This window comes from Mustela nivalis (assembly GCF_964662115.1).
Source record: "Mustela nivalis genome assembly, chromosome: 13".
Classification (NCBI taxonomy): Eukaryota; Metazoa; Chordata; class Mammalia; order Carnivora; family Mustelidae; genus Mustela; species Mustela nivalis.
Genome location: NC_139032.1, coordinates 57,118,985 through 57,145,349, shown reverse-complemented (window position 1 = coordinate 57,145,349; position 26,365 = coordinate 57,118,985). Strand labels below are relative to the sequence as shown.

Below are 26,365 nucleotides of genomic sequence, written 5' to 3'. Positions count from 1 at the left end.
AAGCCTAAATGCTGAATCATACAGAAAGACCAGGATATTATCACTGATTTAGAGTCAGACAAAATGAGAGTGGCTCTTATATATGACTCTAACTATACACTCCCAATTGTACATGGTTTCTTTTCTGGACCAGATCTGGGGCTAACTTACTGGCAGAACCATCATGGACAATGAAATAGTTCCTACTTTTTTACTATTAACAGCTAGTAAAATAAGGATTGTTGGGACACCTGGGTGGCTCAGTCAGTTAAGCCCCTGCCTTCGGCTCAGGTCATGATCCCAGAATTCTGGGATCAAGGCCCAAGTTGGACTGCCTGCTCAGTGGAGAGCCTGCTTCTCCCTTTCCTGCCTGCTTCTGCTCTCTCTCTCAAATAAATAAATAAAATCTTTTAAAAAAGGATTGCTTCTGGGCCTCACACTAGTTTACTTCCTTGAATGCTTAGAATTATAGACAGAATATTACAATTACAAGTATATATACACAAATAATATATATACAAATAATATACAAATATTAGACAGAATAATACAATTACCCCTCTTCCATGAAGATAGCTTCTCTCCCTTTCTAAAAACAGATTTCAAGACTTAACAAACTCAAGATATATTTGAAATCTTCTCATCATTCCCATTTCCTGAAGTAAATACTGCTCTGATACACCTGAAACCCTCCAGCAGAAAGAAGGCCCCTAGTTGCACCCTTGGGGCTGGCGTCTCTCGTTTCCCTATCTTCTAGTCAGAACTGAAACATTTTATGTATCTCCCACTCAGCAAGCAAATTAAATTCACAATCGTGCTCAATTTAACAATTTTTCTGGGGAATAACCATAATTTTTAATACTCTAGGATCTTCATTGGTCATATCTATAGATGTACTATTTTCTCAAATGGCAATACCTATCACATTCCCACCCTTTTTTTTTTTACTTGATTATTTCTAGTCCTGTAAGAATGAGCTTAACAACTTCCTTCTTAATCTCAGAACACCCAGTTCATACCAGCACCTCAGGTCTTAACATTCTGTGCCTAGACACTCTGAGTGAAAATCCTGAGTGTCCCTTAAGAAGGGATAAATGCTTTTTATCTACACCTCCCAACCCCAGCATAACTGGCAGATAAGATGCTCAGTAAGAACAAAAAAAGAAGCATGTTCTATACTTCTTTCATATTTAACTCTCACCCCTATGCTAACTCACATTCGATTAACTTTTATTAAAATTCAAAATGATTTACCTAAAATGGCAAGGCTACTCATAAAAATATACGAGGTGCTTCCCCACCAAAGTATCAGGTATCATCACAGGTTGCCCAAAAAAAAACAAGTACTGGTTATAACCCTAAAACCCTGCCACTTAAAAAATATTTACATTATAGAAATTAATAGCAAAGTTCTAACTTAAATTTTTTTTATCTGTCTTCCATGAAAACAGGTGCTCAAATTTTACTAGAGATTAGATTTTAACTTTAGCTAGAGCCCTGATAGGAGACAAAGCTGAAACTAGCATTTTCTAAGAAGCACTGGCAAGATTTACAGTCAAATTAACAATCACAAAATTAAGTCTAGTTTCACAATGTTTATTCATTCAAAGTAAGTTAATTATCACACACTCACACACACACACACACACACACACACACACTCTGAAAAATATCCTACCCATAATAACATAAAAGTGTATGATATACAAATATTAAGAAAACCCATCCAGGGGCGCTTGGGTGGCTTAGTGGGTTGAGCCTTTGCCTTCAGCTCAGATCATGATCCCAAAGTCCTAGGACTGAGCCCCAGTTTGGGCTCTCTGTTTGGCAAGGAGCCTGCTTCCCCCTCTGTCTCTGCCTGCCTCTCTGCCTACTTGTGATCTCTCTCTCCATCAAATAAATAAATAAAAATCTTTAAAAAAAAAAAATCCACACTAAAACTAACAAAATTTTCTTTTTCCTAACAAAATTTCTTAAATGAACAGTTCTATTGCAGAATGGTGATGGGAGCTGAAGGAGAAAATTATTTATAAAAAATAACATACTTAACATATCTGAGCCAAATGAGTTATCTTTCAAAGGGTGTTCAGTTTCCTTGCCCAACTTTCAGTTCGGAAACTATGACAGTGCTGTATACACTGATGATTTCTATTCTGTAAATTGAAGTAGGCCCTGGCATAGGGAGAGATGGATCAAGTATTGTACCTTTAAACAACTGTTTCCCTTCCTTAACACCAATTAAAGGTTTCTGCTTTTAAAAATCAGTTTCAGGGTCACCTGGGTGGCTCAGTGGGTTAAGCCTCTGCCTTTGGCTCAGGTCATGATCTCAGGGTCCTGGGACTGAGCCCCGCATTGGGCTCTCTACTCGGCGGGGAGCCTGCTTCCTTCTCTCTCTCTCTGCCTGCCTCTTTGCCTATTTGTGATCTCTCTCTGTCAAATAAATAAATATTAAAAATAAATAAATAAAAATAAAAATCTGTTTCATTTCACAAACAAAGGCAATGCCAAGGTCACTTGGCACATCCTCTAACTCCCTGGTCTTGATCCTTTAAACTTTGTTGGTAGGGAATGAGCCAACAGTTAGGCGTTTACTGGGGAAAGGGGGCGGGGGGAGAATAAAGGGCAAAAACACATTTAGGGAAACCTGGCTGGCTCAGTTAGTAAAGCATGGGGACTCTAATGCAGAGATTACTTAAAACCAAAAAATCTTTTAGGTAGTCCGGTCAGTTAAGCATCAAACTCTTGATTTTGGCTCAGGTTGTATGATCTCCGGGCCATGAGAACAAACCCCCACAGGGCTCTGTACTGGGCATAGAAGTTGCTTGGGATCCTCTCTCTCTCTCTCCCCTTGTCCCTCCGACCCCGTCAACCCACCTCGTGGTGCATGCTCTTTTATTATTTTCCCTTGTTTTTAAGATTTTTATTTATTTGAGGGGCAACTGGGTGGCTCAGTGAGTTAAAGCCTCTGCCTTCACCTCAGGTCATGATCCCAGAGTCCTGGGATCAAGACCCATGTCGGGCTCTCTGCTTGGCAGGGAGCCTGCTTCCCCCTCTCTCTCTGTCTGCCTCTCTGCCTACTTGTGATCTTTGTCCAATAAATAAATAAAATCTTTAAACACACACATACACACAAAAAGATTTTTATTTATTTGAGAGAGAGACAGCAAGAGAGGGAACACTAGCAGGGGGAGTTGGAGAGAAAGAAGCAGGCTTCCCACTAAGCAGGGAGCCGAATACAGGGTTCCATCCCAGGACCCCAGAATCATGACCTGAGCCGAAGGCAGACGCTTAACAACTGAGCCACCCAGGGGCCCCTCTCTTTCTCTATTTTATTTTTTTTTAATATTATTTATTTATTTATTTATTTATTTATTTGACAGAGAGATCACAAGTAGGCAGAGAGGCAGGCAGAGAGAGAGAAAGGAAAGCAGGCTCTCAGCTTAGCAGAGAGCCTGATGCAGGACTCGATCCCAAAACCCTGAGATCATGACCTGAGCCGAAGGCAAAGGCTTAACCCCACTGAGCCACCCAGCTGCTCCTCTCTCTCTCTTTAAAAAAAAAAACAAAAAACAAAACAAAACTTTTTGGGGCACCTGGCTGGCTCAATGGATGAAGCACATAACTTTTGATCTCAGAGTTGAGAGTTGGAGACCCACACTGACTGTAGGGATTACGTAAAAATAAAATCTTTAGGGGTGCCTGGGTGGCTCAGTGGGTTAAGCCTCTGCCTTCAGCTCAGGTCATGATCCCAGGGTCCTGAGATCAAGCCCGCATCGGGCTCTCTGCTCAGCAGGGAGCCTGTTTCCCTTCCTCTCTCTGCCTGTCTGCCTACTTGTGATCTGTCCAACAAATAAATAAATAAATAATATTTTTTTTTTTAAAGTTAAATAAATAGAACCTTTTAAAAAAAAAGGCATTTAAAGAAATGGCAACAGGGGCGCCTGGGTGGCTCAGTAGGTTAAAGCCTCTGCCTTTGGCTCGGGTTGTGGTCTCGGGGTCCTGGGATCAAGCTAGGCATCGGGCTCTCTGCTCAGCAGGGAGCCTGCTTCCTCCTCTCTCTCTGCCTGCCTCTCTGACTACCTGTGATCCCTGGCTATCAAATAAGTGGATAAAATCTTTAAAAAAAAAAAAATAAAGAAATAAAGAAATGGCAACAAAGCAAACAACCTTTTGAATGGACAGAAGACTACCGTAGTTTAATTAATGATCATACTTTGAGGATTATAAAGAACGTATTTTGCAAATATAACTGTGCCTTACAAATTATTCATTTTAATCCAATAAATCAAAATACATATAATTAAAGACAACAATTTCTCATTTCTAATTACACCTTATTTTTTAAATAGATTCAATAAAACTCAATTAACTACATGGCCCAGAGAATTAAACAGTGTGACTAACAAATTTCCAGCTTACCCCAAATACTTTTCAGTTTCAGTCTTTATTACTAAATATCTTTCTAAAATGTCTAGCTCACTTTCTTAAGTTCAGTTTCAAGAAAGAAAATAAGTCTATCTCTGATGGCTATGGCTGTGTCAGTTCCCTGAAGTCAGTTTCTACACCTGACCTTGCATTACACCACAGTGGAAGAGAACCGGCTAAAAATGTAATAAATTAGGATAAATTCTCAGAAAGCATCAGAGTGATTTCTTTCTTTTCAAATTGCTGATATGCTTATAATCTTGTCATCGGCATGTTTTTCTGCAAAAAAGTTATAATTCCAGAGAAGAGGAGAGATGAATTCATAATGGAGGGTAGAAACCAGATTATGCTTAATTCAGGTTTTACTGTGACTTCAAATTGAGGATTCAAATTGAAGTTTTTGAAAAAGACCAAGAGTAAAGACCAAACTTAAAATTTAGTGAAAAATACAATTCCATGACCAGGTATCACTATCTTAAAGCCATTAGGCTGGTTTTAAACTTAGATTAGGGGTGCCTGGGTGGTTCAGTAGGTTAAGCCTCCAACTCCTGATTTCAGCTCAAGTCATAATCTCAAGGTTATGAGACTGAGCCTCATGTGGGGTTCTATGTCAGCACAGAGTCTTCTTGAGATTCTCTCCCTCTGCCCCTTCCCCTGCTGGTGCATGCACCCCACCTTTGATAAATCAATCAATTAATTAATTAAAGTTGACAGACACACATGAAGACAGATTCACACATTATACAGATATCTGCTACAGGATGTAAAGTTACAAGAAAATGCAACTCATACCTTAACAACAAAAGCCAGACAACCTACAAAATCAGCTCCCCCCCCCCAAAAAAAAAAAAATCAGCTTTTTAAGATACAATGTCTGGCATTCAATCAAAAATAAGACACACAAAAAAAGCAAGAAAATGTGATCCATCATTAAGAGAAGAACCAGTCATCAGACCCAAACTGAGGGATAGCAAAGATATTGAAATTATCAGAAAGGCTTAAAATAACTGTGATAAATATACCAAAGAATCTAATGGAAAAGATGAACATGTGTAAGCAGATGAGAAATTTCAATAAGAGACATAAATATAAGGAAACAAAGCAACAATGCCAGAAATGAAAAATGCAGTATCAGAGAGAAAATCTTTGATGGTTCATAACCAGGCTGTCCTGATAATCAGAAAATATTTAGCAGAGGAAAGAACCAGAGACCCTGAGGGTAGGTCAAAAGAAATTAACTGAACTGAAACATAAAGGTGAAAGAAAAAAAAAAAAAAAGAACAAAACGGAACAGAGCCTTAAGAGATATTTAGGACAGTATCAAACAGCCTAATATGTGTATGATTAGAGTCTTAAAAGGATAAGAGAGGGGCACCTGGGTGGCTCAGTCATTAAGTGTCTGCCTTCGGCTCGGGTCATGATTCCCGGGTCCTGGGATCAAGCCCCGCACTGGGCTCCCTGCTCAGCAGGAAGCCTGCTTCTCCCTCTCCCACTCCCCCTGCTTCTGTTCCCTCTCTCGCTGTGTCTCTCTCTGTCAAAAAAAATAAATAAAATTAAAATATATTTTTTTAATTTAAAAAAAAAATTTTTTAAAAAGGGGGGGCAATGCAAAAAACAATGGGGCAGAAGTAATATGAAAGGAAATAATAGCTGCAAATTTTCCCAGAGTGATAAAAGATATCAACCCACAGATCCAAGAAGTTTAGCTAATTTCAAGCAGGATAAATACACAGAAAATCATACGAAGGCACATCACAGTAACAATGCTGAAAACAAAGATAAAATTCTTGAAAGATGGTGGGGGAAGGAGAGCAATGATTCAATGACAGCCAATTTCTTTACATTACACTGTAAAGCAGTAACAGATCAACTTTAAAAACAATTTAAAATAAAACATCTTCATTACTCAGCAGAATAAGTATTTCAATATCCTAGGAGAAATTAAACCAAAGGCATAATGAACCTCCCTAAGAAGTTAGCTACCTCAACGGTCATAAACAGAACAATGTGGCTTTTCAAAGGAAAGAGTTTAGTTTTATTAAGTTTTATCTGATCATACAGACTTATTTTTTTCCTAAATTAGAATCTCAAGGAACTTTCTCAGATATTAAAAAAGGAATCTTTTTGTTGAAACTTTTTTCTCCATTTAATTTATTTGAGATAGAGCGAGAGAGAGCAGGGGAGGGGCACAGGGAAAGGCAGAGGGAGAGGGAGAAGCAGACTCCCTGCTGAGCAAAGTGTACCATGCTGGGCTTGATCCCAGGACTCCCTAGAGCATGACCTGAGCCAAAAGCAGACTCTTAACCAACTGAGCAACACAGGTGCCCCTGTTAAAACGTTTTTAAAAACCCACTTCTGGGGGCACATGAGTGGCTCAGTTCAATAAGGATCCACCTCTGGCTTTCCCTCTACCCCTCCCCCAATGCTTACACAATCCCATGCACCCACACACTCTCTTTAAAAAAAAATAAATAGGGCGCCTGCGTGGCTCAGTCGGTTAAGTGCCTGCTTCAGCTCAGGTCATGGTACCAGTTTCCTGGGATCAAGTCCCACATTGGTTGGGGAGTGGGGGGTGTTTCTGCTCAGCAGGGAGCCTGCTTCTCCCTCTCCCACTCCCCGGCTTGTACTTGGTATCAAATAAATAAATAAAAGCTTAAAAAATAATAATAATAAAATCTTAAAAATAAAAATAAATGTAAAAAGTGACTTCTGGAAAATAACTTTTTCTTAAATAAAGTAGAAAATACGTTAAAAACTAAAGAGAAGTAACATGTTAAAACACCAGACTCCCAGAAAGGCCTGATTTAAACTGAGCCAAGGGTTTGCAATTTACATAATATAATACAAGCACAATATTTTTAAAGGGCTTTAAGAATTAACTGCTTATTCTCTTATTCTGTCATTTAGGGATATGTAGTTATTAATGACAGTGGAAGAAGTTCTGCCTTAGTTGAAAAAGATGAACTTGAGGAATACCTGGGCGGCTTAGTTGGTTAAGCATCTGCCTTCAGCTCAAGTCATGATCCCAGCTTTCTGGGATCCAGTCCTGCATTGGGCGCCTTACTCAGCGGGAAGCCTGCTTGCCCCTCAGCCTGCCATTCTCTCTGTTTGTGCGCACACATTTCTCTCTCTCTCTGACAAACAAATAAATGAAACCTTTAAAGGGGGGGCGGGGGGCTGGGTGGCTCAGTGGGTTAAAGCCTCTGCCTTCAGCTCGAGTCATGATCCCAGGGTCCTAGGATCGAGCCCCGAATCGGGCTCTCTGCTATGCGGGGAGCCTGCTTCCTCCTCTCTCTCTGCCTGCCTCTCTGCCTACTTGCGATCTCTGGTCTGTCAAATAAATAAATAAATAAATCTTAAAAAAAAAAAAAAAAGTAGAGGGGGGGCACCTGAGTTGTTCTCGTTGAGCGTCTGCCTTCAGCTCAGGTCACGATCCCAGGACCCTGGGATCAAGCAGCACACTGGGCTCCCTCCTGAAAGATAACCCTGCTTCTCCCTCTCCCACTCCCCCTGCTTGTGTTCCCTCTCTTGCTGTGCCTCTGTCAAATAAATAAATAAATAAATAATCTTTTTTTTTTTTTTAATGAACTTGGAAAGTAAATCAAATAGTAGTCATAGCACAGGATCTAGTCAGCCCAAATATTTAAAAAGACAAAAAGCAATTTAATATCCAGTCGCAATAACAAATGTTACCTCCTTCTCCACATCTAAAATGCCCTGAAAGAATTATATACACACATACACTCATTAATCCTAATGAACCAGTCAGATAATACCTACCTTAGGGAGATTCAATCCACAGGCCTATAAGCTAGGCTGTACCAATCAGATCCTCCCTTCGCCAAAAGACAGAAAAACTTTTAGCTACATGATGTTAGCCACTTAAACTGAAAGATCAAGTAGCAAGCAGTATAATAATGGGGGGTGGCCATTTTTGACCCTACGTACTCTACACAAGTAGGTCAAAAAAGCAAGTCTATAAACAGAAGAATAAAAATGGAGCACACCTGCAGAGAAAAGCCTAAGAAAAGGCTATGTAGCTTCCTGAGAGATGGAGGGATTATGAGCCTTAGCTTCCTGGCTTTCTAATTTCAGCTCTGTAAGACCAGGCTGAATTTGATTTCCTGCACTCAGATGCCAACAAGATTGATATTCTCCCCCCACCTTTTTTTTTTTTTTTTTTTTTTGCCTATTCCCTTTAATTTCTATTCCTTAAACTACATAATATCTAAAAATAAGATTTTTTACTCTTAAAAACTCTAAAGCTACAGACATTCAAGTAAGAGCTCCGCAGTTAAAAGCAGAAGCTGAAAAAAGAAAGAAAAAAAATCTTTTCTCAGGGCACCTAGATGGTTCAGTTGGTTAAGCATCTGACTCTTGATCTCACCTCAGGTCTTGATCTCAGGGTTGTGAGTTCAAACCCCACGCTGGGCTCCACAATTAGCGTGAAGCCTACTGAAGAAAAGGAAAAAGAAAAGGGAAAGGAGAAAGGAGAGAAGAAAGAGAGGAGAAAGGAAAGAAGAAAGGAAAGGAAAGAAAAAAAAATATTTCTCAAATTTTACTCATGTAGAATGCTTCACTTAAACAACAAAATTTTGGTGAGGAATGTAAGGAGATGGAGAAATTTCTTAAAAAGTTACTGAGTCCTTAAAAAAGTGATCCAAAAAAAAAGTGATCCAGAGACAACTTCAGATCTACCTCTCTACTATCATTTGAATACTTTTAAAGTATTGTCTAATAATCCTTAGACAATAGGAAATACCTTACCTGGCAGATCTGATGCCTAACCTGCTATAAAGAATGCAAACTCCTGGAGCACCTGGGTGGCTCAGTCAGTTAAGTGTGTACCTTTGGCTTAGGTCATGATCCCAGAGTCTTGAGATCAAACCCCGCATTGGGTTGCCTGCTCAGCAGGAAGCCTGCTTCTCCCTCTCCCACTACCCCTGCTTGTGTTCCTTCTTTCACTGTCTCTAATAAATAAACAGTATTTAAAAAAAAAAAGCAAATCCCTGAGCATGACTGACTTAACTCCAAAATGACTTAACACATACAACTGATGTATATAAGCATATGCACAATGGTAATTCAAAATACTAAACTGTTATATGAAATATGCAAGCAAGTTAGAACCCCAGTGACTGCTGCTGCAGCCTGATTGAGCTGACTGATTCAATCAAGCAACCAGAAGAGCATACCAATGTATGCTGCCATGTAATCTGGCAAATCATTCTTACAATGACATGATTTTAAAAATGGAAGGATATGGGGCACCTGGGTGGCTCAGTGGGTTAAAGCCTCTGCCTTCAGCTCGAGTCATGATCCCAGGGTCCTGGGATCGAGCCCCGCATCGGGCTCTCTGCTCTGCGGGGAGCCTGATTCCTCCTCTCTCTCTGCCTGCCTCTCTGCCTACTTGTAATCTCTGTCAAATAAATAAATAAAATATATATTTTTTTAATGGAGAATAGCTTTAAAAATCTTCATTTTGGGGGGGCACCAGGGTGGCTCAGAGGGTTAAGCCACTGCCTTCGGCTCAGGTCATGATTTCAGGGTCCTGGAATCGAGTCCCGCATCGGGCTCTCTGCTCAGCAGGGAGCCTGCTTCCCTCTCTCTCTCTCTGCCTGCCTCTCCGTCTACTTGTGATTTCTGTCAAATAAATAAATAAAATCTTTAAAAAAAAAATCTTCATTTTTTTAAGTGGGGAAGAAGCACAGGGCAGAGAGACCATCTTAAGCAGGCTCCACGCCCAGTACAGAGCCTGAAGCAGGGCTTGATCTCAACCCTGAGATCATGACTTAAGCAGAATCAAGAGTCAGATGCTTAACTGACTGAACCACCAGGCATCCTCAAAAACCCTTTTCAAATAACTGTGTTGTTTGGATTTCTGGTATTTAATTCTTATCTTCTACTGTATGAAAAGAGAATCTAACTTTAATTCTTAGGCACATCCATTCCTCCCAAATGCAGATAATAAAGCTTATTGAAAGGTTGTATCACAGAAAAGGATGATAAACTATTCATTTCAAATACAAAATTGTAATTACTACCACTAACATGTCTGTAATTACTGATCATGGTTTATTTGTAGTCATTATTTCCTATGACTGTGGGGCAGGAAGGGAGGATGACAGGGATAGACACTAAAGCAAAACATTATTAAGTACTAAGTTTTAGAGTGTTTCACACCTGAGACAACGAAAAGCTATGACCAGAGAGTAACAAAGGGAATGTTAAGGACTTCAAAACAATAAAAATAGATAGGCTCCCCATCCATCTCTGGTAGTTTCAAGTACAATAACCACAGAGACTCTAAAATGTAACTAACTACTTCAATACTTCAATATTACACAACCTGAAATCCAGTAGAATGTATAGGCTACACTGTTGCACAACTTTTTCTCAAGCTGTTCATTTAAATAAACAAAAAGGGGCATTTACCTAACGCTAAGTGATTTCAAATCCTCAGAGCAAATCATAACTTAAACCATGATATCTAACAGTCCACTTACCATGAAAATCTGCACCCAACTTCTTAGAAGCCATTTAGAACCTGAAAAACAAAGAAATATTTTTAAGCACAACATGCTCTGAGGGGATAAAAACAAATCATTATGAGAATATTGAGACTACAAAAAAAGAAAAAAAAAAACCCAGAATACAGTCTTCAAACTTCTCAGTCCCAAAATCTCAAAAAAGGAGAAAGGTAGAGATACTTGTTTTCTAGAGAAAAGTTAAATATTTCTAAAATCTGTATGTTCTAAAAATGTATGTGTGGGGACACCTGGGTGGCTCAGTCAGTCAAGCGTCTGCCTTTGGCTCAGGTCATGAACCAGGGCCCCTGGATGGAGCCAGATTTCAGGCTCCCGGCTCTGCAGGTAGTCTCCTTCTCCCTCTGCCTCCCCCAACTTGTACTCAGGCTCTCTCTCTCTCTTTCTCTCAAATAAATAAAATCTTAAAATTTTTTTAAGTAAAGGACAAAAGCATAAAACCACACGTTTGCATTTTCATTCCCTATAAAAGTAGGTCTGAAGTCCTGTCTCAAACAAATAATCTGAGCTCTTAAACCTAAAAGTCGGTCTACTGCTTCCCCCTCTCTCTCTGCCTGCCTCTGCCTACTTGTGATCTCTTTCTCTCTCTCTCTCTCTGTCAAATAAATAAATAAAATCTTAAAAAAAAAAAAAAAAGTCTCATGCTCTTCCAACTAAACCAGCCACACACCCCTATGTACTTTAAATGGATGAACTGACAGGGACACCTGGGTGGTTCAGTTAGTTCAGCTTTCTGACTCTTGATTTCAGCTCAGGTCATGATCAGGGTCCTAAGACCTCCCTCCCTCTGCTCGTCCCCATCTCTCTCTGTCACACTCTCTAAAATAAATAAAATCTTAAAAACAAATAAATGACATGGAGGTTCCTCAAAAAGTTGAAAATAGGGGCACCTGGGTGGCTCAGTGGGTTAAAGTCTCTGCCTTCAGCTCAGGTCGTGATCTCAGGGTCCTGGGATCAAGTCCCACATTGGGCTCTCTGCTCAGCAGGGAGCCTACTTCCCTTCCTCTCTCTCTGCCTGCCTCTCTGCCTACTTGTGATCTCTGTCTGTTAAATGAATAAATTTTTTTAAAAATCTTAAAAAGAAAAAATTTAAATTTAAATTAAGAAAAAAAAAAGTTGAAAATAGAGCTACCCTACGACCCAGCAATTGCACTACTGGGTATTCACCCTTAAGATACAAATGTAGTGGGCGCCTGGGTGGCTCAGTGGGTTAAAGCCTCTGCTTTCGGCTCAGATCATCATCCCAGGGTCCTGGAATTGAGCCCCACATCAGGCTCTCCACTCAGCAGGGAGCCTGCTTTCTCCTCTCTCTCTCTCTGCCTGCCTCTCTGCCTACTTGTGATCTGTGTCTGTCAAATAAATAAATAAAAATCTTTAAAAAATAATTTTAAAAAAAAGATACAAGGTAGTGATCTGAAGGGACATGTGTACCCAAATGTTTATAGCAGCAAGTCCACAATAACCAAACTATGGAAAGAACCTAGAAGTCCATCAACAGATGAATGGATAAAGAAGATGTGGTATATCTATATCTCTCTATATATATACATACACATATATACATACATACAATGGAATACTATGCAGCCATCAAAAGAAATGAAATCAACATTTGCAACAATGTGTATGGAACTAGAGGGTATTATGCTTAGCGAAATAAGTCAATTGGAGAAAGACAAGTATCATATGATCTCCTTGATAAGAGGAAGTGGAAATGCAACATGGGGGGTTGGGGGTAGGAAAAGAATAAATGAAACAAGATGGGATCGGGAGAGAGACAAACCATAAGAGACTCTTAATCTCATAAAACAAACTGAGGGTTACAGGGCAGTGGCAGGAGGGAAGGTGGGGAGGGAGAGGGTGGTGGGGTTATGGACATTGGGGAGAGTATATGCTATGGTGAGTGCTGTGAAGTGTGTAAACCTGGCAAGTCACAGACCTGTATCCCTGGTGCTAATAATACATTATATGTTTCTAAAAAATTTTTAAATTATTAAAATAAATAAATAAATAAATGGATGGATGAAATTGTACACGGTGTAACACAACTACAACATGGACCAATCTCAAATGTATTATGGTAAGTGAAAGAAGCCAGGCTCCAAAGGTTACATATTATATGATTCTACTTATATATAACAAACTACAGGAATAGAAAAGAGGCAAAACTATAGGAAAAGTAATCTAGTTACCAGGGACTCTAAAGGGTAGAAAATATTATGTATGGAGCACCTGACTGTGACTCTGATCTCAGGGGTGTAGATCTGAGCCCCTTGGATGTAGAGATTATTTAAAAATAAATCTCTTAAAAAATGAATAAAAATTTTTTAAAAAGTGGCTGCCTCTAGGTGGTAGGACTGGGAATAATTCATAACAGTTCTCTACGGTTTCTGAACATTCTACAGTAAACAGGTATTTATTTTATTATTTTTTAAGATTTTATTTATTTATTTGTCAGAGAGAGCATGAGCAGGGGGAGAGGCAGAAAGAGAAAGAGGCTCTCCACTGAGCAAGGAGCCCAATGTGGGACTCGATCCCAGGACCCTAGGACCCTAGGATCACGACCTGAGCCAAAGGCAGATGCTCAACCAACTGAGCCGCGCAGGCATCCCTATTTTATAATTTCTTTAAAGCTTTACTTTAAAAGTTTCAGTTTTCCAGCATGATGTGGGGACAAAATATTCTGGTTGATATTCTAATCAATTCTAGTGGAGAGCTAAAATTATAAAGTATATGGATCATCCATTTTCAAAGAAGTAACAAACCATGCTAAAAATTATTAAAATTGGGGCGCCTGGGTGACTCAGTCCCTTAAGCGTCTGCCTTCGGCTCAGGTCATGATCCCAGGGTCCTGGGATCGAGCCCCACATCGAGCTCCCCGCTCAGCGAGAAGCCTGTTTCTCCTTCTCCCGCTCCCCCTGCTTGTGTTCCCTCTCTCACTGTGTCCCTCTCTTTCAAATAAATAAAATCTTTTTTTTTTTAAAGTTAGTTTTAAAAAAAGATTTAGAACTTTTGTGTGCAGAAGATATTTCACTGGCATACATGCTACAAAGCCATCAAAATGTACGTAAATCACAATACTGTGAGACTCCTAAAACCAAGAAGATTCTTTGCAGTCTGACCCTTCACACATGGGCACTTAGCAGAAATGTGCTTCAGTCTCTGGTGGGAAAAAAGCAGTATTTAAGCACCCACCAAAGACAGGTGCGACACAGAGATGCAGAAAATGAGCATTTTCATCTATGTGTCGCTAGTATTTATTAATACTGTGGGATATCAGCTGTTGGAAAAAGCGGGTGTTTTTGAGGTAAATGGGTTAGGAGAAACTCCTTGAGCCTCTGATTTAAAAAATAATTTTGCGGGGCACCTGGGTGGCTCAGTGGGTTAAAGCCTCTGCCTTTGGCTCAGGTCATGATCCCAGGGTCCTGGGATCGAGCTCCACATCAGGCTCTCTGCTCATTAGGGAGCCTGTTTCCCCCTCTATCTCTGCCTGCCTTTCTGCCTACTTGTGATCTCTGTCAATCAAATAAATAAATAAAATCTTTAAAAATAAAATAAAAATAAAAAATAATTTTGCAAACAATTCCCAGAAGAAACTAACTTCATAAATATTTTAAGAAGTTTCAACAAATGGGGCGCCTGGGTGGTTCAGTGAGTTAACCTCTGCCTTTGGCTCAAGTCATAGTCTCAGGGTCCTGGGATCGAGCCCCGCATGGAGCTCTCTGCTCATCAGGGAGCCTGCTTCCCCCCTCTTTCTCTGCCTACCTCTCTGCTACTTGTGATCTCTCTGTCAAATTAAAAAAAAAAAAAAAATCTTAAAAAAAAAAAAAAAAGTTTCACCAAAAGTCGGCTCTACACCCAACTTGGGGCTTGAACTCATAACCTGAAATCAAAAGTTGCATGCTCTACTGACTGAGCCAGCCAGGTGTCCCTAAATGGATTCTTAATGGCTTTTTTTGAAAAGGTTCAAACAAAAGATAACCCACAGAATGGAAGAAAAATATACTTGCAAGTGATGTATCCGATAAGGGGACTGTATCTAGAATACATAAATAACACCACAACTCAGTAATAAAAAGACAACCCAACAAGAAAACGGGTAAAAGAATACGAATAATCGGGCGCCTGGGTGGCTCAGTGGGTTAAGCCGCTGCCTTCGGCTCAGGTCATGATCTCGGGGTCCTGGGATCGAGTCCCGCATCGGGCTCTCTGCTCGGCGGGAAGCCTGCTTCCCTCTCTCTCTCTCTCTGCCTGCCTCTCCATCTACTTGTGATTTCTCTCTGTCAAATAAATAAATAAAATCTTTAAAAAAAAAAAAAAAAAAAAGAATACGAATAATCAATTCGCCGAAGAAGACATATAACCAAAAAGACAGATAACCAAAAAGCACATGAGATGATGTTCAATATCATTATTCCTTAGGCAAATACAAATAAAAAATTCTCCTCTGTATCTCCCATGTTAAAGCATGCATATTATGTGCAAAAAAGCAAAATCTCTATTTTAAAAAGTTAGAATTAAAATATAGTACCCCTATTACTAAATAAAAGGATGTAAATTTTTTTAAGATTTATGTATTTATTTATTTATTTTAAAGATTTTATTTATTTATTTGACAGAGAAAGATCACAGGTAGTCAGAAAGGCAGGCAGAGAGAAAGAGGAAGGGAAGCAGGCTCCCTGCTGAGTAGAGAGCCCGATGCAGGACTCGATCACACGACCTGAGCCAAAGGCAGAGGCTTTAACCCATTGAGCCACCCAGGCGCCCCAAAAGGATGTAAATTCTTTAAAAATATGCCCCAACACAGCTGATAATATGCAGATTTTATAGGGAGGAGCTTCGTTTTTTGGGTTTTTTTAAGTTTTTATTCATTCATCTGTTTGACAGGGAGAGAGAGAGCACAAGCAGGGGAACAGCAGGGGAGGGAGAAGGAGAAAAAGACTCACCACCAAGCAAGGAGCCCAACATGGGGCTCAATCCCAGGACCCCGAGATCACGACCCGAGCTGAAGGCAGATGCCTAACCAACTGAGCCACTTAGGTGCCCCTCTAGGGGGCTTCTTTAAATATTAAAATACTTTACTGAATGCAACTTATGTTTCCCACAAACCTTAAGAATTTAAGAAATTCAGGGGCACCTGGATGACTCACTTGGTTAAACCACTGCTTGGGTCATGGTCCCAGAGTTCTGGGATCAAGTCAGGCTTCCCCTGCTCTGCAGGGAGCCTGCTTCTCCCTCTCCCTCGGCCTGTCCCCCTGCTTGTGCTCTCTCTCTCTGTGTCAAATAAACACAAAAATCTTTAAAAAAAATTTTTTTAAAGAATATATATACATATGTATATATATATATATATTTCTTATCAACTTCCTATATTTTATTTAATTATAACCATTTCTTATAATACCTTTCTATAATCTAAATGTTCAAATTGGGGAAATGATTGAATAAGCAATGGAAAACTCAAACGTAAGTTGCAATGCAATTAAAAATTATTAAAAACACTGGAAAAATAAGTATAACATTCTTTCTATTAAGATTTATTAATCTAAGAGATAGAGATAGCATGTGCTGGGTGGGCAGGAAGGAGGAGGGGCCAGAAGGAGATAAAGAATCTCAAGCAGATTCCCCACTGAGTGCAGAGCCCAACAGGGGACTCAATCTCACGACCCTGAAATCATAAGCTGAGCCAAAACCAAGAGAGAAACACTGAACTGACTGAGCCACCCAGGCCCCAAGTATAAGTTGTAAAATGCTTTTACAAGTTGAACTGAATTACTTAACATGTTAAAAATGTACACAAAACAAGACTGAAAAAAATACATTTGCCCCCAACATAAAACTGTTAAGTGCTCATAGGGGGAAAAAAATCCTAAATAATCATAAATTTCCACTAAAAGATATATAAATGCATATATTAAAGGAAAAGTATCAAGTAGAAATAAGAACACATTCTTTTGGGGGGACAGACTTTTTTTTTTTAAGATTTTATTTATTTGACAGAGAGAAATCACACGTAGATGGAGAGGCAGGCAGAGAGAGAGAGGGAAGCAGGCTCCCTGCTGAGCAGAGAGCCCGATGCGGGACTCGATCCCAGGATCCTGAGATCATGACCAGTGCTGAAGGCAGCGGCCTAACCCACTGAGCCACCCAGGCACCCCTGGGGGGGGGGGGGCAGACATTCTTAACTCTTAAGATTTTACACTAATAAAATGTAGACGTCCCTGAAGCACGAAAGAACTTAACAGCAATGTTCTATTTTGCCAGTTCAGTGCCACTTCAATTCAACTGCTACAGAAAGAAAAACCAGTAACTTAAAATGTTCACTAATCAAAAACATTCAAGAACAAAAAGAGTCGGGGAAACAGGTGAAAAGAACAGAACTATAGGAGAGGAGGAGCTAGACTGCAAGAAACAAAAGAGATAGAACAAGGATTGGAACAAGAGCAAGGTGAGGAGGGTAGGAGTAGAGGACCAAGAGAAAAAGCAAACACCAACCAGCCAACACACAGGCCCTTTCCAAGGGGGAAGAGAAAGCCCAAGACAATTGTACTGATGGTCTCATTTTCTTTCTTCCCTTTCTTATATCATTAAATTCCTATTACATGAAATTACATTCTTACAAAGTTTCCTAATACATAGAAATTGAGTATCTCAGTAAGCTATCACAGTCACACATTATACTGCAATAAGAGCTGCAATGAGGAATTTCCCCAGATACAAATTAATCCAGGAAACTCTCTTACAGAAAAAGATGGCACTGGGAATCAAATTTCAAGGCTAAAAACAAGTTAACACCCATACAACTAGCATTCATACCAACATGTATATGACAAAAATCACACATGTAACGGCTATTAGTATGTCAATACAACGCTATACTATATTCATCAGAAAAAGCTTTATTTTCTCACAGATCTCAGAGATATTTTGGAGTCTTAGTTCCTTCAACAGTAAAATAAAAGGGTAGGAGACTGAATAATCGGCCAACCCTAAACATACCATGAATCTGTAACAGAAGAATAAAAGAAAAGTAAAAATATTTTGTTCCCAAATTAAATATTTATTATTCAGAACAAGTAACATCATTTCCTATATACAGTAACTTTTTTTAAAAAGTTTTATTTAGGGACGCCTGGGTGGCTCAGTGGGTTAAGCCTCTGCCTTCGGCTCAGGTCATGATCTCAGGGTCCTGGGATGGAGCCCCGCATAGGACTCTCTGCTCAGCAGGGAGCCTGCTTCCTCCTCCCTCTCTCTCTCTCTCTCTCTCTCTCTCTCTCTCTGCCTGCCTCACTGCCTACTTTTGATCTCTGTCAAATAAATAAATAAAATCTTTAAAAAAAAAAGATTTAATTAGGGGGGCGCCTGGGTGACTCAGTGGGTTAAAGCCTCTGCCTTTGGCTCAGGTCATGATCCTAGGGTCCTGGGATTGAGCCCCTCAACAGGCTTTCTGCTCAGCAGGGAGCCTGCTTCCTCCTCTGTCTGCCTCTCTGCCTACTTGGGATCTCAGTCAAATAAATTTTAAAAATCTTAAAAAAAAAAAAAAAAGATTTAGGGGCATCTGGGTGGCTCAGTGGGTAAAGCCTCTGCCTTTGGCTCAGGTCATGATCCCAGTGTCCTGGGATGGAGCCCCACATCAGGCTCTCTGCTCAGCAGGGAGCCTGCTTCCCCCTCTCTCTCTGCCTGCCTCTCTGCCTACTTGTGATCTCTGTCTGTCAAATAAATAAATAAAAATTTTTTTTAAAGATTTTATTTATTTATTTGACAGACAGAGATCACAAGTAGGCAGAGAGGCAGGCAGAGAGAGAGAGAGAGAGAGAGGGAAGCAGGCTTCCCGCGGAGCAGGGAGCCTGATGCAGAGCTCGATCCCAGGACCCTGAGATCATGACCCGAGCCGAAGGCAGCAGCCCAAACCACTGAGCCACCCAGGCGCCCCTAAATAAATAAAATTTTTAAAAATATATTTATTTATTAGAGAGAGAGTGCAAGCAGGAGGCGAGGGCGGGAGGAGAGGATGAGGGACAAGCACACTCTTCTAGCAAGCATGGAGCCCCATGCAGGGCTCGATCCCAGGACCCTGAGATCACGACCTTTATTCTAAGACTTTTTCATTTGTTTGAGAGAGAGAGAGCACAAGCAGGGGGAATGGCAAGGAGAAGGAGGGAGAAGTAGGCTCCCCGCTGAGCAGGGAGCCAGTTGCGGGACTCGATCCCAGGACCCTGGGATCATGACCTGAGCTGAAGGCAGAGGCTTTAACGCACTGAGCCACCCAGGCGCCTCGCCTTTTTGTTTTCTGATGTCATTAATTCCTAATTTATTTTTGGCCTTTTGACTATTGACTGTGCTGTTTCTGATTTTGAATATTTATTGGAATTTTCTTTGTAGCCTAGTATTTACTTAGGTTTTTATAGTGTTCTTTGGATACTTGTGGTATATCCTGCTTTCAGGGTGCTTTTGATATGATATAAATTATATCTATCTTATTAATTATATATTTCTATTTAGTTCTTCTGCTTCCTGTAGTTTCTGTTTCATGCTTAGTGATACAGTGTTACTTGGGTCAGTTCGTAACATTAGCTCTTCATCATGGATTACATTCTTTATCCTCAAAAAAGTGAAACAGCTGTTATACTTCCATGAAGTCTGTAACCTAGGACCATTTGTATGGTATTATTATTGGTCTTAGGAACTACTGATTTATTGGGGCGCCTCGGTGGCTCCCCTGATTGTCTGCTCAGCAGGGAGCCTGCTTCCCTCTCTCTCTCTCTGCCTGCCTCTCTACCTACTTGTGATATCTCTCTGTCAAATAAATAAATAAAATCTTTTAAAAAAATCAGAAATTGATATACTAATAAATAAACCCAAGAGAGCTGGTTCTTTGGAAAATACATAAACCATCAAAACTAACTTTTTCTTTCTAAAATTTTATCTATTTTAAAAAAATATATTTCATTTATTTATTTGATAGAGAAAGAAAGAGAGAGGGAAAAAAAGCAGGAGAAGAGGGAATGGGATAAGCAGGCTTCCCGCAGAGCAGGGAGCCCAATGTGGGCCTCAATCCCAGGACCCTGGGATCGTGACCTGAGCTGCAGACAGACACTTAGCAACTAAGCCACCCAGGCACCCCTAACTTAACTTTAAAAAGAGAGAAAAAAGTGTACAAAACAGAGAAAATTAAAATAATCCAAAGACACTGCTTTGTTCATCTCCATGAGAACCTGGATAAAATGATCTTCCAGGAAAGTATTATTTATGAAAACTAACTCCACAAGGGGGCGCCTGGGTGGCTCAGTGGGTTAAAGCGTCTGGCTTTGGCTCAGGTCATGATCCCAGGGTCCTAGGATGGAGTCCCCGAGAGTCTGGCTCTCTGCTCAGTGAGGAGCCTACTTCCCCCCTCCCCTCTCTCTCTCTGCCTGCCTCTCTGCCTACTTGTGAGCTCTGTCTGTCAAATAAATAACTAACTCCACAAGAGGCAGAAATCTTAACCAGATGAGTACACTACAAAGGAAACAGAAAAACTCATCAAAGAGCTCTTGCAACCAAAAGAAACCTAACTGTAGTTTGAGTTTAACACACAGGAAAGCTTTAAAGTTTTTTTTTTAAAGCAAGCATAATACTGATGCCTTTAAAGAGAAAATTACAGAAAAATCTCATGTATGCACAGAGATTTTAAAAATCCTCAAAATAGGGGCACATGTGGGGGGCTCAGTGGGTTAAGCTTCTGCCTTTGGCTCAGGTCATGATCTCAGGGTCCTGGGATTCAAGCCCTGCGCTGGGCTCTCTGCTCAGCGGGGAGCCTGCTTCCCCCTCTCTGCCTGCCTGCCTCTCTGCCGACTTTTGATTTCTCTCTCTCTCTCTCTCTCTCTCTCTGTGTGTCAAATAAATAAATAAAATCTTTCTTAAAATTTCTCAAAATAAAAAGGACAAACCAATTTTAATAATACATTATAGGAATACATCATGTCCAAGTAGAAAAATTTAGTCCACAAATTCAGTATAGCTCAATACTATGCATCTGTTGGTACATTTCACCATTCATTAACAGATTTAAGAAAAGTCATATGGGGGGGGGGGGGGCGCCGGGGTGGCTCAGTGGGTTGAGCCCCTGCCTTCAGCTCGGGTCATGATCCCAGGGTCCAGGGATCGAGCCCCGCAACAGGCTCTCTGCTCAGCAGGGGACCTGCTTCCTCCTCTCTCTCTCTCTGCCTGCCTCTCTGCCTACTTGTGATCTCTGTCAAATAAATAAATAAAATCTTAAAAAAAAAAAAATCATATGGTCCTCTTCTTAACATGAGGTTAAAAGCAACAATGAAAACCATCTCCCTCAATACCAAAGTCAGAGAATGCTGACTCATGGGGAAACAAGATTCCTGCTAAGCACAGGAACACTATAATGATGTCCATTATTATCATAATTTTTTAACATTGTTATTTAACATTAGATGAAAGAGGTTAAAAGATATAAAAAGTTAGAAAAGAGACTGCTTCCCAGGGAAACCCCAGAACTAAAAAATTATTACAAATATAAGAGAATACAATGAAGTGTTTCCGGGTACAAATTAATACAGGCACACTTTGCCTTACTGTATTTTGCTTTACTGCACTTCACACAGTTTTTTACGTACTGAAATTTTAAGACTTCAGTGGACAAAGTAAGTGCAATGTGGTAGAAATAGAAAAGGAAACAGAAGTGGAGCCTGAAGATGTGTCTGAATTGCTATAATCTCAGGATAAAACTTTAATGGATGAAGAGTTGCTCCTCATGGATGAAAAAATAAAGTGGTTTCTTAAAATGGAATCTACTCCTGGTGGAAATGCCTTGAAGACGGCAGAAATGACGACAAAGGATTTCAGATGTTACATAAAACTTTTTTTTAAGATTGTATTTATTTATTTGACAGAGAGAGACACAGTGAGAGAGGGAACACAAGCAGGGGGAGTGGGAGAGGGAGAAGCAGGCTCCCCGCAGAGCAGGGAGCCCAATGTGGGACTCAATCCCAGGACCCTGAGATCGTGACCGAAGCCAAAAGCAGAAGTTTAATAACTGAGGTGCCCCAAACATTACATGAACTTAGCTGATAAAGTAGCAGCAAGGTTTGAGAGGATCGACTCAATTCTGAAAGGCTACTGTGGGTAAAATGTTACCAAACAACATCTCATGCTAAGAAGTAATTGTTATGGAAGAAAAAGTCAAGGATGCAGCAAACTACATTCCTGTCTTATTTTAAGAACTGGCCACAGCCACCCCAACCTTTAGCAACCACCATCCTGGATCAGTCAGGAGCCATCAAGACTGAGGCAGGACCCTCCACCAACAATAAAATTACAAGTTGCTTCAGGGGTACCTGTGTGGCTCAGTGAGTTAAAGCCTCTGCCTTTGGCTTGTGAGCTCATCTGTCAAATAAATAAAATCTTTAAACATTTTTTTTATTTTAATTTATCCATTTGACAGACAAAGATCACAAGCAGGCAGAGAGGCAGGCAGAGAGAGGAGGAAGGAGGCTCCCCGCTGAGCAGAGAGCCCAACTCAGGGCTCGATCCCAGGACCCCGAGCCGAAGGCATAGGCCCTAACCCATGAGCCGCCCAGGTGCCCCAATAAAATCTTTAAAAAAAAAAAAATTGCAAGTTGCTGAAAGCTCAGATGATGGGCAACATTTCTGACCAACGAAGTATTTTTTAATGGAAGTAGGTATATTGGTTTTTTTAAACACAATGCCATTGCACACTTCAAAGACTACAGTATAGTGTAAATATAACTTTTACATGCACCTAGAAACCAAAATATTCATCTGAATTGCTTCATTGTGATGTTCAGTTTATTGTAGTAGTCTGGAACCAAAGCCAAAGTATCTCCAACATGTATTTTGAAATAAACAGCCTTCATGTATACAATAACTAGATAAGAAATATAATGGAAACATACAATTTGCCCCAAAAGATAAGAAGCAGGAATAAACTTAAGATACAACAAAAGAAACTAAAGCTCTACTGAAAGAAAAGAGGACTTACATAATTGGAAAAACATATGATAAACCTTGATTAGGACATGCAACATCATTAAGATCAATTCTCCCTAAGTTTCTCTACTTAGCAAGATAAAAGTGAAAACTACAGTCTTCTGTTTAATTAACTAGAAAAGATGACTCTAAAGTACATACGGAGGAGCGCCTGGGAGGCTCAGTCATTAGGCGTCTGCGTTCTATTCAGGTCATGATCCCAGCATCCCGGGATCGAGCTCTACATGGGGCATCCTGCTCAGCAGGGAACCTGCTTCTCCCTCTCAGCTCCTCCGAGCTGTGTTCCCTCTCTTGCTATCTCTATCAGTCATAAATAAATAAAATCTTTTTAAAATAAATAAATAAATGTAAATAGATAGATAACACTCATACAGAAATAACAATATATGCAACAATAGCCAAGAAAATTCTAAAGATAATAATGGAAACTAGCCTATCAGATATTAAAATGTTTACTGTAAGATGTAACACAGCTATGCCATACTGGCACACAGATCAGTGGAACAGAACAGAAATCCCTAAAAAATTACCAAAATATGGAAATGTAGTATACAGTAAAGCTGCCATTTAAAATTTGTGCAAGGAAACGTTGGGATGCCTGGGTGGCTCAGCTGGTTAAGTGTCTGCCTTTGGCATGGGTCATGATTCCAGGGTCCTGGGATAGAGTCCCCCCCCCCCCCCAATCAGGCTCCTTGCTTAGCAGGGAGCCTTCTTCTCCCTCTGCCGCCACTCTCCCTGCTTGTGTGTGCACATTCTCTCTCTGACAAATAAATAAATAAAATATTTAAAAAATAATAGAATTTATGAAGTAATGAACAACAGGTAGTCACCTAGAAAAAAGCTGGATGCTCCCCTCATACTCCATCCCAAAATAAATTCCAGATCTATCAAAGGCATAGTAACATGATGCAACTGCCCAAATACATAATTCCTATTTTCATTCTACTTGGAAAGGTACTGAGCAAAAATAACTGAGACTTATAATCCAATAAAATGCTTATCCTATGAAAAAACTAGAATATGATGGTTATTTTTTTTTTATTTATTCTTAGTAATCTATGCCCAACGTGGGGTCAAACTACAACCCCAACATCAAGGTGTTCATGCTCTTCCAACTGAGCCATCTACATGCCCCAGAAAATGAAGGTTATTTTTTTTAAACTGTATTTTTTTAAATTTTATTTATTTATTTGAAAGACAGAGATCACAAGTAGGCAGAGAGGCAAGCAGAAAGAGAGAGGGGGAAAGCAGGCTCCCTGCTGAGCACAGAGGAGCCTGATGCGGGGCTTGATCCCAGAACCCTGGGGATCACGACCTGAGCCGAACGAAGGCAGAGGCTTTAACCCACTGAACCACCCAGGCGCCCCGGCTCAGACAGTTGAACATCCAACTCTTGGTTTTGGCTCAGGTCATACCTCAGGATCCTGGAATTGAACCCTGCATCTGACTCTGTGCTGGGCATGGAGTCTACCTGAGAATTCTCACTCCCTCTACCCCACCCCAGCCTGCATGGACTCTCTCGCACTCTCTCAAATAAATAAATATTAAAAGGAAAAAAAAAGACAAACTGCTGTAATGCACAAGTTTTCTAATTATTTTTGCAAATGAAGTTTTAAAAAAGTTATTAGGGGCGCCTGGGTGCCTCAGTGGGTTAAGCCTCTGCATTCTGCTCGGGTCATGATCCCAGGGTCCTGGGATCAAGCTCCGCATCAGGGTATCTGCTCATTAGGGAGCTTGCTTACCCCTCTCTCTCTCTGCCTGCCTCTTTGGCTACTTGTGATCTCTGTCAAGAAAATAAATAAAATCTTTTAAAAAAATAAAATAAAAAACTAAAAAGTTATTAATCATACAGCATACTTAAGGCTATAAGAAGAGCAACTAGTGGGGCTCCTGGGTGGCTCAGCCCATGATTCCAGGGTCCTGTGATCAAGTCCTGCATAGGACTCCCTGCTCGGCAGGGAGCCGGCTTTCTCCCTCTCACTCCCACTGCTTGTGTTTCTTCTTTTGCTGCCTCTTTCTCTCTCTCTCTGTCAAATCAACAAATAAATAAATCTTAAAAGGGGGGGGGGCATCTGGGTGGCTCAGTGGGTTAAGCAACTGCCTTCAGCTTGGGTCATGATCCCAGGGTCCTGGGATCAAGCCCCACATCAGGCTCCCTGCTCAGCAGAGAGTCTGCTTCTCCCTCTCCCTCTGCCTGCTGCTCTGCTGCTTGTGTTCTCTCTCCATCTAATAAATAAACAAAAATTCTTAAAGAAGAAGAAGAAGAGCAACTCAATACAAAGTTAGTTTCACACAGTTTAATACAAACTGGTTATAGGAGAATATTAACTTGCTAAAATTTAAAAAGCAACATGAAGTACATAAAAAGATAATATAGTATTGTCAAAGTAAATTACTACTCCAATCTGATTTTATGAGGACTGCAGTTAAGAACTCTAGCTAATTCAGGGCACCTCAGTGGCTCAGTTGGTTACTTATCTGCACTCAGCTCATATCATGAATGATCTCAGAGTCCTGGGATCCTCACAGGACCAGGCTCCCTGCTCAGTGGGGAGCCTGCCTCTCCCTCTCCCTCTGTCCCTTCTCCTTCCATGCTCTTGCTCTCTTTTTCAAATAAATAAAATCTTAAAAAAAAAAAAAAAAAAAAAGAACTCTAGCTAATTCCAAATTGGGTCAGGAAATCCAGACAAGGATTTTCCTCAATGTTGGGTTCCTCTTAATCCTATCAGCACCTAGCACCATGTCTAATCTTTAGAAGGGGAGGTCTTTTCATATTTGCTTGACATCTCCCCTTAAACTTTCTGAAAATATGATTTTATAACTAATATTCCCAAATAATATGTATTTTGAAAATATAACTAGACAAAAAAATACCCTTACAATGAGAAAGTTTGTTTTGTTTTTGTTTACAATGAGAAAGGTAAGCAATGACTTTTGTAGTTACCAGTAGTCTGAAATCATAAGGCCTATAAGACTAACAAAATAGGGGCACCTGGGTGGCTCAGTGGGTTAAAGCCCCTGCCTTCGGCTCAGGTCATGATCCCAGATCCTGGGATCAAGCCCCACATCGGGCTCTCTGCTCAGCTGGGAGCCTGCTTCCTCCTCTTTCTCTGCCTGCCTCTCTGCTTACTTGTATTCTGTGTCTGTCAAATAAATAAATAAATAATCTTTAAAAAAAAAAAAAAAAGACTAACAAAGTACAGCAAAGTAATGGCTAATTACAAGTAAACAGGGAGTCGTAACATAAGGTATTAGCTAATTAGAAATTTTTAATCCGTATAATTCTTCTTTTTATCCTTAACCCCTCTACATTAGCCAATTCATTAAAATTCTTAAATTAATTTTTTAAAAAAATGTTAATAGGGTACCTGGGTGGCTCAGTCAGTTAAGCATCTGCATTT

At 40.2% G+C, this 26,365-nt stretch overlaps 1 protein-coding gene across 5 annotated transcripts in view; it reads right to left on the bottom strand.

Moving 5' to 3' along the window:
* UBAP1 (ubiquitin associated protein 1) overlaps nucleotides 1-26,365 on the bottom strand; it is a 61,425-nt gene that overhangs the window by 18,675 nt on the left and 16,385 nt on the right. For 3 of the 5 annotated variants that reach the window (XM_082694612.1, XM_082694613.1, XM_082694614.1), the window contains one exon: nucleotides 10,911-10,951. In XM_082694612.1, the coding sequence (XP_082550738.1) occupies nucleotides 10,911-10,944 (34 nt within the window). In that variant the 5' untranslated portion in view covers nucleotides 10,945-10,951. Of the gene's footprint in view, nucleotides 1-8,791; nucleotides 8,860-10,910; nucleotides 10,952-26,365 lie in introns of all 5 variants that reach the window. The other 2 variants (XM_082694616.1, XM_082694615.1) reach the window with 2 other exon arrangements.